At 40.7% G+C, this 13,993-nt stretch overlaps 1 protein-coding gene across 1 annotated transcript in view; it reads right to left on the reverse strand.

Moving 5' to 3' along the window:
* The window catches only part of DCDC2 (doublecortin domain containing 2), a 141,919-nt gene that overhangs the window by 73,190 nt on the left and 54,736 nt on the right, over positions 1-13,993 (reverse strand). Inside the window, exons 6-7 of the mRNA XM_040249922.1 lie at positions 13,813-13,867; positions 4,320-4,479 (exon numbers count right to left, since the gene is read on the reverse strand). Of these exons, the coding sequence (XP_040105856.1) occupies positions 4,320-4,479; positions 13,813-13,867 (215 nt within the window). The remainder of the gene's footprint in view (positions 1-4,319; positions 4,480-13,812; positions 13,868-13,993) is intronic.

The following is a 13,993-nucleotide window of genomic DNA, read 5'->3' on the forward strand; positions in this document are numbered from 1 at the left end:
TAAGCTGGTATTTAAATGCAGCAGTAAAAATGCATTTCACGCCCAGCTTCATCAATCACCAACCAACCTTACTTTGCATCTTGGCTACCAAAAGAAAATGAGATTTGTTTCCCTGAAGAAATACGTCAAAGCTCTGCCTGAATTATTAAGCTTTACTCTTATAGAGAGAAACTGAGTCGGGGAAAAAAATGAAGAAAATACAAAAAGAAATAAAATTAGACCCAGGTTGCCATCTACAGACTGTTATCAGCACTGCTCATTCCTGAAGCACTAGACATCAGAATATCAATAAATATCAGCAGAAACATAAAAGGCCAAAATGTATAACTATAATTGCAATGATTGCAAAAATCAAGATAGCCTATGAAGTCTTTTTTTCTAATTAATATGGGAACACTAAAGAACACTGATTAAAAAATCTTCACAATTTAACATATGCTCTGAAGGAAGCATAGTTATGCATCTTAACTCTAAAATTTTAACACTTAGAAATAAAATTGGATAGATTACATCATTCCAAATTTAAAATATTTTAAGCATCAAAAACTGTTTCATCTCTAAAATAGAATTGTTGCATTTTTTGATGTGATATTTGTATATATTGAGAATTGATCATCACAATAAGTCTAGTCAAAATCTGTCCCCATTCATGGTTACAAAACTTTTATTCTTGTAATAACTTTTAAGATCTACCCTCTTAGCAACTTTCAAATATGCAATGCAGTATTAATTTCCTGCATTTTTGGCTCATTATCGTGACTCTCTATATACCTTACCTTTCATTTTGTTTCGAGTTTTTATTGCTTTTCCCTTTCTAAAGAATAAGAGCCCTCTGGAGGCAGAAATGTCCAAAATCACACACTTGGTTCTAATTACTAAAACAGATGCTATTAAAGCAAAAAGCAACTGCAATAATAACTGAATTTGGAGATTGAAAGAGGAAAAAGAGAGAGAGAGAGAAATTAAGACCAATACTTTTGCTAATATAACCTAGAAAATCTCCTAAAGCTAAAGACATCTGGCAGGAGATGTGATAAGGAGAAATAGCTCAATTTTCTAAAGTAGGGATTGAAGCTAATATCCTTAAACTTATCAAATGATGATTTAATCTCGTAAACGGTACAAAAGCTTTTTTTCATTTTCCCTGGGAAAATTGTTTTGGAAGCCAAGATTCATTTTCCAGGTCATATGTTCTTTCTATCAAGATGAAAAGATACAAGAAGCTTCATCTAAACTCTTGTATATGCTTCTAAATCCACAGTATAGGCCTCTTGTACCCATGTATGTGCTAAGTTGCTTCAGTCGAATCCGACTCTGCGACCCCATGGACTGTAGCCCGCCAGGTTCCTCTGTCCATGGGATTCTCCAGACAAGAATACTTGAGTGGATTGCCATTTCCTTCTCCAGGGGATCTCCCTGACCCAGGGATCAAACCTGCGTCTCTTACGTCTCCTGCACTGGCAGGCAGGTTCTTCACCACTAGTACTACCTGGGAAGCCCAAAAGCCTTTTACTCGGAACAAAACTTCCCCAAACCTTCATTTAAAAGACACCAGCCATTGTCCTATGTAACACCAAGATACAGCAATGAAAACCTACTATCTACACATTATAAAACCACATTGCAAAATGTACACTTAATGTGGGCAATTAAAACCAGTGCAGATTCTCTAAAGACTGGGGAAGAATAGCGAGGTCTTCTACATTTTCTTAGCACTTTAAAAATGTGACTTGTTTTCGTGTTCAACATGTTTTGGTTATTTTCACCCCCACAGATGAAACTATTGTTGAAAACTATTTGTGGGGATTTCCTCGGTGGTCCAGTGGTTAAGACTTTGCTTTCCAAAGCAGCAGGTACAGGTTTGATCCCTGGTCGGAGAGCTAAGATCCTACAAGCCTCGTGGCCAAAACACTAAAAAAACTCAAAACAGAAGCAATATCATAACAAATTCAATAAACACTTTTAAAATGGCCCACATCAACAATAAATATTTTAAAGAGATCCTTGAAAATATAGGGAAAAAATCTTTAAAAAAAAAAAAAGAGAAAACTATGAATTTCTACAAAGGCAAAAACACTGATAGTTCGACTTTTACATAATGGTTACTTTCCTGTAAAACATGGAAATGCTGATTCAGCTTCTTGTGTTTCCGTGTTTCCATGTTTCCATGAGTGAAATAACCTGAAGAGATGATGGTCCCCTCTCTCTTGAGGGAAAACTGCTAAATCTAAAGATTTTCAAAAAATAAATTGAGAGTAGGACCTAGGATTTTCATAAGCTACTAAGAGCCACACAGAAAATAAGCAAGTAACATTTCATGAAAGCCTTTAATCGAAAATGATTCATGAAAAGTTTAACATGAGTCTTGTTTCTTAGTGGGTTTTAAAATATTACAGAGACATCTATTTTGTAACTTCCATCATTCATTCACCAGTATCTATTAAGTGTCTCATCTCTCAGACCTAGTTATTGGGGATTGAAAAAATAAACTAGTAAGACATATCCCATGGCCTTGATGGTTTTGCAATCTCATATATACTGATTAAAACAAACCCTCTATTATTTTTAATGTTCACATGTAAGGCATGCTTTTTCAGGCTAGCTTTTTCCTTTGATGGCTGCCATACAGCAATGGTAAAGAATCTGCCTGCAATGAAGGAGACCTGGGTTCAATCCCTGGGTCAGGAAGATTTCCTGGAGAAGGGAATGGCAACCCGACTCCAGTATTCTTGCCTGGAGAATTCCATGGACAGAGGTGCCTGGCGGGCTACAGTCCACGGGGTCGCAAAGAGTCAGGCCCGACTGAGCAACTAACACTTTCACTTTTTCCATACAACAAGCTTTCACTAAACATCCATTGACTACATTTTACCCTGGCTTCCACATTTCATGGTCACCGGATAGGACTGAACAAACTTAAAGATAAAATTAAAACTATAAAGATAAATCTTAATATGAACCCACATGTTGCAGAAAGCTAATGGGGCCAAAGAAAGTTAAATAACTTGCCCAAAGTCAAGAGTAGAACTGGGACAAGAATCTAGGACTCTGGGCTTCCAGCTAATTATCATTTAAATCTTTGAAACCTGAAGCCCCCTCCACTTCCTTCTTGTGGAATCGACTCCTTCATTTCACCTGCTCTTTTAACTTCGTCTCGCACGTCTCTCTCCTGACCCTGTAACCATCTGAGCAGCGTCTTCTAAGCCCTCACACAACTTTGTGCTGTCTCCTTAGCTGTGAACCCCACATGAACTGTGATTCTAATGTGACGCTTTGTATGGACTTTGAAGTGAGCTGGAGCTCTCAGGAGGAAGACAGAGCTCTGGCCATGAATCTGAACCTTGATCCCATTCACCCCCTTTTCAGAGCAGCCCAGCATGTCTTCCTGCGGAGGTGAGTGGATCCCAGGGGGAGGGAGAAGCAGTCACTCCTCCAGCCGTGTCCCAGCCAGCCCAGCTGCCCACAGCATCATCCCACACTCATGTCTTCAGCCCCCTGAGACCACGCTTGGAGTGAAACCAAAAAGAGCCTATCTTCATAAAAAGCTAACGTGAAAAGGTCACAATTCTGACAGCATGCCTCTTTAGTCGACCCCATGGATTATACAGACCATGGAATACTCCAGGACAGAATACTGGAGTGGGTAGCTGTACTCTTCTCCAGGGGATCTTCCCAACCCAGGAATCGAACCCAGGTCTCACACATTGCAGGTGGATTCTTTACCAGCTGAGCCACCAGGGAAGCCCCAGTTTATCACACTTTTATCCTATAATCTTGTATTAATGCAAAATTCGTTAAATTATTTTATACCGTCTCTCACCTGGTAATGCAACGTATGTAACTATTAATAATTCAGTACATACTGTTTATTGGTAAAGTTGTGTGGGTGTTCTCTTGGATATCACTGAAACATCTTTTTGAAAAAGTGATCTGTGACTAAAAGCAGTTAGTAATAAATGTGAACAAGAGTTGTAGACACACAAATAAGAGAGATCACAAGTAGGTGGTAAAAATGTTAATCAAGCACTTTTAGTTGGAACACAGGATGGTAAATTTTACCTTTCTCAATAAGAACACTCAAGAAATATTTTCTCTTGAAACATATCCTCATAGCACAATTTGGAATTACAACTAGAAATTAAGCATGAAAAACACCAGCAATCTCTCCTACACAGAAAGTTTTCTTTGAAAACTCTCATATGTGACAATACTCTGTGAGTCCAGGAAAACAAAGAGATCTCCTTACAAATTAAAATTGTATCACAGCCTTAAGATAATGATCATCAGTAATAACAATATAATAATAAAAACAAACTTACCACTGTTTGGGATTGTTTGTGGTGAGCTCTTTAACTTGGCCTTTTGTTTCCCTTTCGTGGGTTTTTCTGAATTCGCATCTTTTTTCCCTTTCCTCTTTGGGGGCTGAGGAGATGAGTTGTCACTGGATCCAACTGTCGACTTAGACTGGCGATCATTTCCCTACGTGGCAAAAGATTAACTCTTAACTATTGGCTGATGAACGCCTTGAGTGATAAGTATAAGTCACTAATGTGATAAAAGGGGGCAGGGGCCAGAGGTGGGCTCTGTGCTAATTCTGCTTCTGTCCATTACCTACATTAAATTCTTCCCGGTGGCAGAGGAGGAGTCTCCCAGGGGAAGGAGAATAAAAATAATAGCACTTGAGGGACTTCCCTGGCAGTCCAGGGGTTACAACTTCTCCTTCCAATGCAGGGTATACAGATGTAATCCCTGATCAGGGAACTAATCTCTCACATGCTTTGCAGTCCAAAAAGAAAACCAACATAAAACAGAAGCAACATTGTAATAAATGTGAAAAACTTTCAAAAAATGGTCCACATCAAAAAAATATTTTTAAACAAATAATAGCACTTGACAACTGCTGAGTATTGATATGTACCAGGTGTTGCTATGAAACTGTCTCACTCAGTCCTTATACCCTGAGAAACAGGTACTGTTATCGCCCCATCGTATAGGCAAGCAAACGAGGCTTAGAGGTTAAGCCTGGCCAAAGTCATATAGCCAGCAAGGACCAGAGCCAGTCCGCTGTCTCAACCATCCTCTTCCTCCTGCACCTTTCAGAAGAATCAACAGATAACTATTGGATGAGGAATGATGACAAGCCCAGTTTGATCAGCTAATCGAGAAATACCTTCTTAAGGAGTTGTCACAGCGAGCACACAGGTATCATCACACAAGCAGATGCACACCGTGCTTAAAGAAAACCTGCAATACTGACTCATCTGTCGGTGACTTTCACCATCTCTATGAATTGCAAATCCAGAGCAACATAGACACAAGTGCTCAAGACGACATACCCCCCGCCACCATTCCTGCAAGACAACCCCGCTGACCACACCTATGGTGGTTGCCCGTGATTCCCATGTACATCTCGAAATGAAGACCTTGCCTCTGAAAAGGGGGCTTCCCAGCATGAAGGTGAGGTTGAGCTCAGCGGCTGCTGTGGTGGGCGCATGTACAGTTCCTGGGGCGCCACATAAGAGCCACTACAGTGGTGGCCCCTGTACCCAAGGAACAGCTGCGCTGATTCTCAGTGCAAGAAATTCCCTCCTAACAAGACAGCCTTGGCCTTAGGACACTCAGGTGCTGCACCTACCTGAGTGTGTGAGGTGTGAGGCTGCAGGTAGCAGAAATAATGCAAGTTTTAGAGACCCTGACTCAGAGTCACTGCACTGCCACCAACCACCAATGGGACCTTGAGGTAACTAGTTCCTACCTTCTTGGAACCTATTTCCTTATCAATTCAGTTGAATTCAATTCAGTTGCTCAGTCGTGTCTGACTCTTTGCGACCCCGTGGACCCCTTATCAATTGAATGGGGTTAATGTGCCTGCTGTTAGGTCTCTTACATGAAATGAAATGGTAACATTTATAAAGTAACTGGTATAGTGCCTGGCGGGCCTCCCTTGTGGCTTGGTGGTAAAGAATCTGCCTGCAATGCAGGAGATGTGAGTTTGATGCTTGGGTAGGGAAGATCCCCTGGAGAAGGAAATGGCAGCCCATTCCAGAATTCTTGTTTGGGAAATCCGAGGACAGAGAAGCCTGGCAGACTACAGTCCATGGGTTTGCAAAGAAGTTGAACACGACTTACCGACTAAACAAAAAAAAAAAAAAAACAGTGTCTGGCATGTAGTTTTATTCAAGGACTATCAGAGGGCTTCCTCCAAGAGCAGAGAGTTAATATCTTTTTCTTAAAAATCATATCAAATTTACACCATATTGGGTGCAATTTTATGCAACATCTGTACTATGCTAGTATCTGAAAATAAATGTAGTAATGTTAAATAAACAAATCTGCCTAGAAACCTATTATAACTGCTCATTTTAAACATTTAGATATTCAGTCATCCAGAAGTGTTTAAATAGCTTTAGCTATCACCCAATTAAGAATAGAAAATTTCACAGCTTTACAAATGAAGTTATTTATGCTATTTTGTCATAGCCTACAAGAAAATGAATTATGCATAGATTTATTAACAGTATGAAAACTTGTCCAAATCTATAACACTTTTTTGCATAATTTAATTTCCTATTCCAACTGCAATTTAAACACACAGTTTCCACTTAATTATTGCATTAACTGCGACCAGAGTTGAGGTCTTTTTTCTTTCCTTTTCTTCAATGATTATTTCTTGCAAAGCCATAAACTGCCAGGCAGGAGAAATGGCTAATGTGATTACAGCGGAGATTCCAAAACCATCATATGAGAAGGAACCATCAGCCTGGTCTCACATTCTAGTCTATTTTCAAATTAGTCTATTCATCTCAAGATTGTAAAACTTTAAAAGCCTTGAATGAGAGGAGTAACCCTTCTAGCAACCCTACTAGAATGTTCAGAGATGCTGTTCAATTTATCAGGACTAAAATGAAACAAAGAAAGCAAAACTCTGGATCTCATCATGACAGGTGTTTTTTTTTTGTTGTTGTTGTTTTTTAACAGCTTTCTGGAAAAAGTCTTATTCACAAAAGGAGTAGAACAAGGGAGAAGCAGACACTGCATCCTGGGGAGACTGAGAATTCACATGATTTTAAGCATCAACTATGTACAAGAAGTTCTGATTTACTGCGTTTCTGATGAAAGTGAAAGTGAAAGTGAAGTCACTCAGTCGTGTCCGACTCTTTGCGACCCCACGGACTGTAGCCTACTAGGCTTCTCAGTCTATGGGATTTTCCAGGCAAGAGTACTGGATTAGGTTGCCAGGGACACTCAAAAGACCGATTTTGGAGCATCAAGAAAGACTCGTTGATTCCAATAACTATATGAGGCATAGCTTTGGTAACAGACACTCATGCATTCAAATACTGATTAATAACTAATTGCCAGGCACTTGACAAGAACTAAACTAAACTTAGCTTCCCTGGTAGCTCAGGCAGTAAAGAATCTGCCTGCAATGCATGAGACCCAGATTCGATCCCTGAGTGGGGAAGATCCCCTGGAGAAGGGAATGGCAACCCACTCCAGGATTCTCATCTAGAAAATCCTATGGACAGGGGAGCCTGGAGGGTTTACAGCCCGTGAGGTTGCAAAGAGTCAGATACGACTGAGTGACTAACACAACACAAATTAAACTTAGAAAAAAATAATTGCTTTGTAATTAGAAAACGGGAAAGCATTCAGATGTTTTCTATTTTAAAAAGAAAACACGTTGTATAACACCGGGAACTCTACTCAATATTCTGTCATAATCTAAGTGGGAAAAGAATCTGAAAAAGGTGGATATATGTATATAACTGAATCACTTTGCTATACCTGAATCTAACACAACACTGTAAATCAACTATACTCCGATATACAATAAAAAAAGAAAACAAGATGCATCTAAAAAATAAAAACATGTACAATAAATACAAATATAAATTATATAGTATAAATTATATACTTATCTATTTACATAGTTCATTATATAAATTATAGATAATACATAGACAAATTATATAGAGAGAGGGAAGGGCAGAGGAATAGAAGAGGGATCTTCCTTTCTTTTTTGAGACTTCTACATATGACTCATAAATGGGATAGTCATTGCTATTTATGGGGCATAGGGAATAAGATTGTCATCTCATACTGCTATGTTAGTTGATAAGATAACATTACTAAGTAGCTTGTGTGCTAAATACTCATAAACACAAATATTTACCAAATGCATAGATAGGCATTTTTTCAGATACAGGAATTCACTTTCTCAAAGTTACCCAGGTTTGATTTTTCTACTATTTTTCACATAAAGGAATTAACTTTCTCAAAGTTACCTAGTTTTGACTTTTCTACTACACTGACACTTGCTAGTTCCCAAGGGACTAGAAACAGCTATCATATGGTTTGATTCCCTTAAAAAGTCACCTGGAAGTAATAGATTACGATTTTATCCCTAAATGGAAGAAATCAAGCAGCAGCCTCATTTTACAGGGCATCCCATGCAAACATTAGACCCTATGTGATCACTCAAGCAGTGTCCTGTTTTTTCCCTCACACACATATCAAAATACCTGATAGAAATAGCAAACCTCTGGCTCAGACCAACAGAAAACTAAAAAGAGCCCTTCGATCACCCCCTTGCTCTACTCACATTGGGATTGTTTTGGATAATTCCCTAGGCTCTTCCCAACAAGATCCAGTCGACTCAGATTTCTGTCCTTACCATGGTAAACTCACTTTAAGCCTTCATGAACATGTGCCAAAGACACAAAAGCCATAATGCATCACAAAATCCCTCGTAAAGTGATTTTGTGAGGGATTTGCCGCACACAGCAGCACTCACAGTGTGTGTATTTCAGCGAAGCATCCAGGAGAGCTTGTGAGCAGGGGACCACACTCAGACTCAGGCTGGTGTTTCTCTTTGTACTTGCTGATGGAAAGTGTGAGAAATCTTTTTATCCAAACTGGACATACTGGAGGCAAAATGGAGTTCTGGAAGCTTCAGAATCGACCTTTCACTGTGACTTTGTGATACATGGATAATCATCTTTTCTCACCAAAACCTGAGCAATTGCCATATTTGAATTTGTAAATTGTTAATCACAAGATGTATTAGCCACTTGGGAATTAAGGACAACTGAGAACAACGTACGGAGAAGGCAATGGCACCCCACTCCAGTACTCTTGCCTGGAAAATCCCATGGACGGAGGAACCTGGTAGGCTGCAGTCCATGGGTCGGACACGACTGAGCGACTTCACTTTCACTTTTCACTTTCATGCATTGGAGAAGGAAATGGCAACCCACTCCAGTGTTCTAGCCTGGAGAATCCCAGGGACGGGGGAGCCTGGTGGGCTGCTGTCTATGGGGTCGCACAGAGTCGGACACAACTGAAGCGACTTAGCAGCAGCAGCAGCAGCAGCAGAGGACAATGTAAGGTAGTCTGGCTTCAACTTTCAAGCTTGTCCCTGATTTTATGTCTCTTCCACTAGAGGGTGCTTGGACTCTGTGTGCTGAAACCTCACAGCTAGAGACACCCTCCCTCTGGTGGGTTAATTTTTCAAACTTAATAGAACTTCAGAGGATTCACTTATCACTTCCTTTTGTTTCCCAGGCTAGAATCTCAAAGTACTTGTTTCTGTGACGCCCCCCCGTCTGTATGAGGGGTTACTTCTGGTCTTTTCCTGCTTTGCACAGGGCATTGCCTGGCTGTTTTGAAAGGGATGCTGGACCCCCCACCGAACCTCCTCACCTTTACCCCAAACCCTATTACCTACACTTCCTACCACAAGGGTGGGGCCTTGCTGACCCATCACTTCTGCACAGCAGGTCCTCTATGGAGAGTATAGCAGCTTTCTCTCTCTCTTTTTTAAGCTCTATCAGGCCCCCACCCACACTTCCCTTCCTTATGTAATACAGCCATTCCTAGAAAGCTTGTGGAGAAAAGAATTCCTAAAAGTCCAACTCTGGGTCCCCATTGATTTGCATCACGAGTTCAGGGATGCCTTCCCTTGAACTGAACAGTGAGTAGCTCCTTAAGTTGTAAGCCAGCTCACCCATCGTCCCCTTCACTCACACTCACCCCAACTCCGTGCCAAGCGGTTAAGGATCTTGAAAATATGTACATTCTCCAGGGAGCCAATTAGTTAAAGGAAAGGAGCAAACTGATCCTTCCCTTAAAAAGTTCGTGAGTTTGTGACTTGGGAATACCTGATGTAGAATATTTTCTCTGTGTGGTTCACAGCCAGTCACTCACAAATCCACTAGATAGGTTTTGTGGAACCTCACTGTGTGCCCAGGGGATTATGCCCCTCTGCTGAATATAATCTCCTACAAGAGACCCACCCTGGCCACCCAGGGGGTACTGCACCCTCTCTAACTTTCTCCTCCCATATCCTGATACATGTTTCTTCAAGTTTATCCCTGATTAATATCAACTGTGTATTAGTTTGTCTTTTTCCTCCTCCAGAATGGAGGCTTCAGACATTTATGGTCTTCGCTGGAATCTCTGCCTCCCCTTCCCCACAAGCACTAAAACAGTTCAGTTCAGTTCAGTCACTCAATCATATCCGACTCTTTGCAACCCTATGGACCGCAGTAAGCCAGGCCTCCCTATCATCACCCAACTTCCAGATTTTACTCAAACTCATGTCCACAGAGTCGGTGATGCCATCCAACCATCTCATCTTCTGTCTTCCCCTTCTCTTAGTGCTCGGGACATAATATGGACTTGATAAATGGCTACTGGATGAATGCAGCCGTCAGTGACAACATACAATGTCCCCCGCTGCCTCCTGTCCCATTCGCCCGCATCACTCAGGACTCCAGCCGTCCCACTGCCTCCTGCTTCTATTCTTGCCCCACCCACTTCTCTGCAGACACCACACACAGCCAGAATGATCTTTCAAAGATAGAAATCAAATGCTATCTCTCCCTTCCTCTGCCTCTCAAATGGTAGGGAATCAAATCCAAACTCCACCCACGGCCTGCACCCTTGGGCCCTGCCTGCCTCTCCAATCTCATCACAGACCACCCCAGCCTTCTTTCTGTCCCCTTTCTTTATGCCAAGCTCTTTCCCGAGGGCCTGCTATGGAGGCTCTTTCTCCCCTGCCTGCACCTCGTATGGCTGGCTGCTTTACCTCATTAAAGTCTCAGTCTCAGAGCATTTTATATCAACAAGTGCCCTGCCACATTTTATTGTCCTCATGGCACCGATCACCACCTGTTTGTTTAGACACTGATAATCTGTCTACTCCCATTCTTCCACCCCATCCCACACAGACACAGGCACTAGAACAAAAAGCTTGTCACCACTCTGCCAGCTGTTTGAAGGAATATCCTGACACTCAGTAGGTGCTTGTTAAACATGTGTTGGATGGATGGCTGATGACCGGATAAATGGACAGATGAATCTATAGAATGCTTCGTGAGAAAGCATTGTGAGAAAAGGGACAGACTCTGCTATCATTGTGTTATTCTAAGTCAGAGCATGGCAATATAATGTTGGGTCTTTGCTTGTGTACGAGATAGAAACTCACCTCAAAACATACCTTTGAGTCCTTAAAGGTCCCTTCCTTAAAGAGACCTTTTCCTGACACATATATCTAAATTCTCCTTTTTAAAAACAATAGGAAAAAATAAAATAAAATAAAATAAATTCTCCTTTTATTTTCCTGCATATCATTCTATCCTTTTCTCTCATTTTAATCACACTTTGCAATCATATACTGCTTTGCGGTATCATTTGTATAACTTTGTCTTCTTGAGTAGGACAGAGCTAAGAGTGAGTGTTATGTCTTTTTGCTCAATACTATCTCCCCGGGGCTTAGTTCTAGGCCAGGCACATGGAAGACATAGCCAGTCATCATTAGATGACCCAGTATTCACAGCACAGATTCGAAAGAACTTCCAAACAAGTGAGCAAGAAAGAGGTACATACATGCCTCCTGTGTATGGATTTGAAAATTGGAAACACATTTTTAATTTTAAAAAAATCAGACATTCTAAATTTCAGAATAATAATAAGCACCTAATCCAAAACTTCAGTCATTGTGAATGTAAAGACCTGAGTCCTGATCTTGGTTCTGACAGGAACTTTCCCTGTGATCTGAGTCAGTTATTCAACTACACTTGGTCTCTGTTTAACCATCACCTTTCCAGCTATACTGTGAGAGTTAATGAGCTCCTATGTGCATGGTACATGGAAGAGACTCCACTCCAAAGTCCTGAAGAAAAGAAGGGTAGACTCCCAAATCTAAATTCCTGCACTTTATTTAGCTTTACAGCTTCCCAGGTGGCGCTAGTGCTAAAGAACTCGCCTGCCAATGCAGAAGACTAAGAGACACGGGTTCGCTCCCTGTGATGGGAAGATCTCCTGGAGGAAGGCACGGCAACCCACTCCAGTATTCTTGCCTGGAGAATCCATGGACACAGGAGCCTGGCGGGCTACAGTCCATAGGGTCGCAGAGAGTCAGCCGCAACTGGAGTGATTTAGTATGCAAGCACACATTTAGCTTTATGATGGTTACAATATATTTTTCAGTTACTGGAACAGTCGCTCTCCCCTTGCTCTCCGTATCCATGAAGTTATGGATCCTCTGTGGCTCTCACTGTGAGCTCTGCCCCCAACCCTCTCTATTCCCACTTCCCCACCCTCCCACTCAACAGTGTGATGAAGCCAGCTCCTCGCCAGGCTGTGATGGGTGTGAGGAAAGAACGTCACCGTGACACGCCTCTGCTCTTCGGCTAGGACCGTCACATGGATGAACTTGCAAATTCTCATCTGATGTCCTCGGTCTCTGCCATTTACAACTGCTTGCTGAACAGTCTGCAGCTAGACTCCATGGATGACACTGACAACTCAATGCATTAGAAATTAAGCAGGTGATTCTTTCCTCAGCTGCCCTCTAATTAGCTACAGTACCACCATTTTCTCAGCCATCCAAGCTCAGAAACTCAACCAAGGTCAGCACTATTTCTTCACAAACTTTTTTTCAAGAGTTTCACATGATGTTACAGAAAAGGGGGAGGGGAAGGAATATCTAAATCATCATTAGAAGACAATATCATTGTCCAGCAGCCACTTATTTTACAAGACACCAATTAAGAGTTCTGCTTATTTAATTCAGAAAGGGAAAATATCAGATCAATTCTGACGTCTACAGGTCAAGAAATTCAACCAAAAGAGCAGAAAGAGAAGTTTAGCTAAGAAGACCTGTCAAAGCAATACTCCAGCAGGACATGAAGCTCATCCCCATGACGGGGTACAGACAAAACATACAAACAGGTTAAGAAGTTACCTACTAAATACTTGTCACAGTTCCCACGTAATGGGTATTCAATAGATTATGCTGAATTAACAAATGACATTGGTTGAATAATAAATAACATTGGTTGAATGAATGGTAGATGAAAAGGATTCTGATAAGGAGCTAACTATTTAGAGTGATTCTCAATCTTTTTTAAAAATATAACTGAGGATTGCCATTCTGTTACATACACTTTCTTTTTAGTCTTTGTCAGTGATAGAAAACAACGCTGGGCAGACCAGTGATGTGACCTAAAACAGCGTTTCTTCTCATTTATGTATTATTGCCTAGATTTCAAGTTGGTATAAATTTTATCAAGTCTATATATTAGGGAAAAATAATCTCTTTTGAAATCTATATTTGTAAAATATCAGCTCTCCTTTAGAAACTTAGTTGTAACACTAATGTTCTAATGTTGTTTCACATAATTGCTTATATGCCACAAGGTGGCTAAGTTTTATTTGTTTGAATTTAATTGAAACCCAAAGTACAGTCTCTCTGTTATGGTATAGAAATACAGAACATTAATGAGTAAAGTATATGATACTCACACTGCCTTTAGACTTTCTGGATCCTACAATTGGAGGTAGTGAAGAGGTTTTCTGACTGTGAAAACAAATTACAGTTTAGAAATCTGAATATTATTCACAAATAATATACAAAGCAAAATAATTAACATCTCAGTTTGTCACCCTGACCTGGAACTCAACTATTTACAGACATCAGTATTCC

Source organism: Oryx dammah, unplaced genomic scaffold (genome assembly GCF_014754425.2).
Source record: "Oryx dammah isolate SB20612 unplaced genomic scaffold, SCBI_Odam_1.1 HiC_scaffold_11, whole genome shotgun sequence".
In the NCBI taxonomy this organism is placed as follows: Eukaryota; Metazoa; Chordata; class Mammalia; order Artiodactyla; family Bovidae; genus Oryx; species Oryx dammah.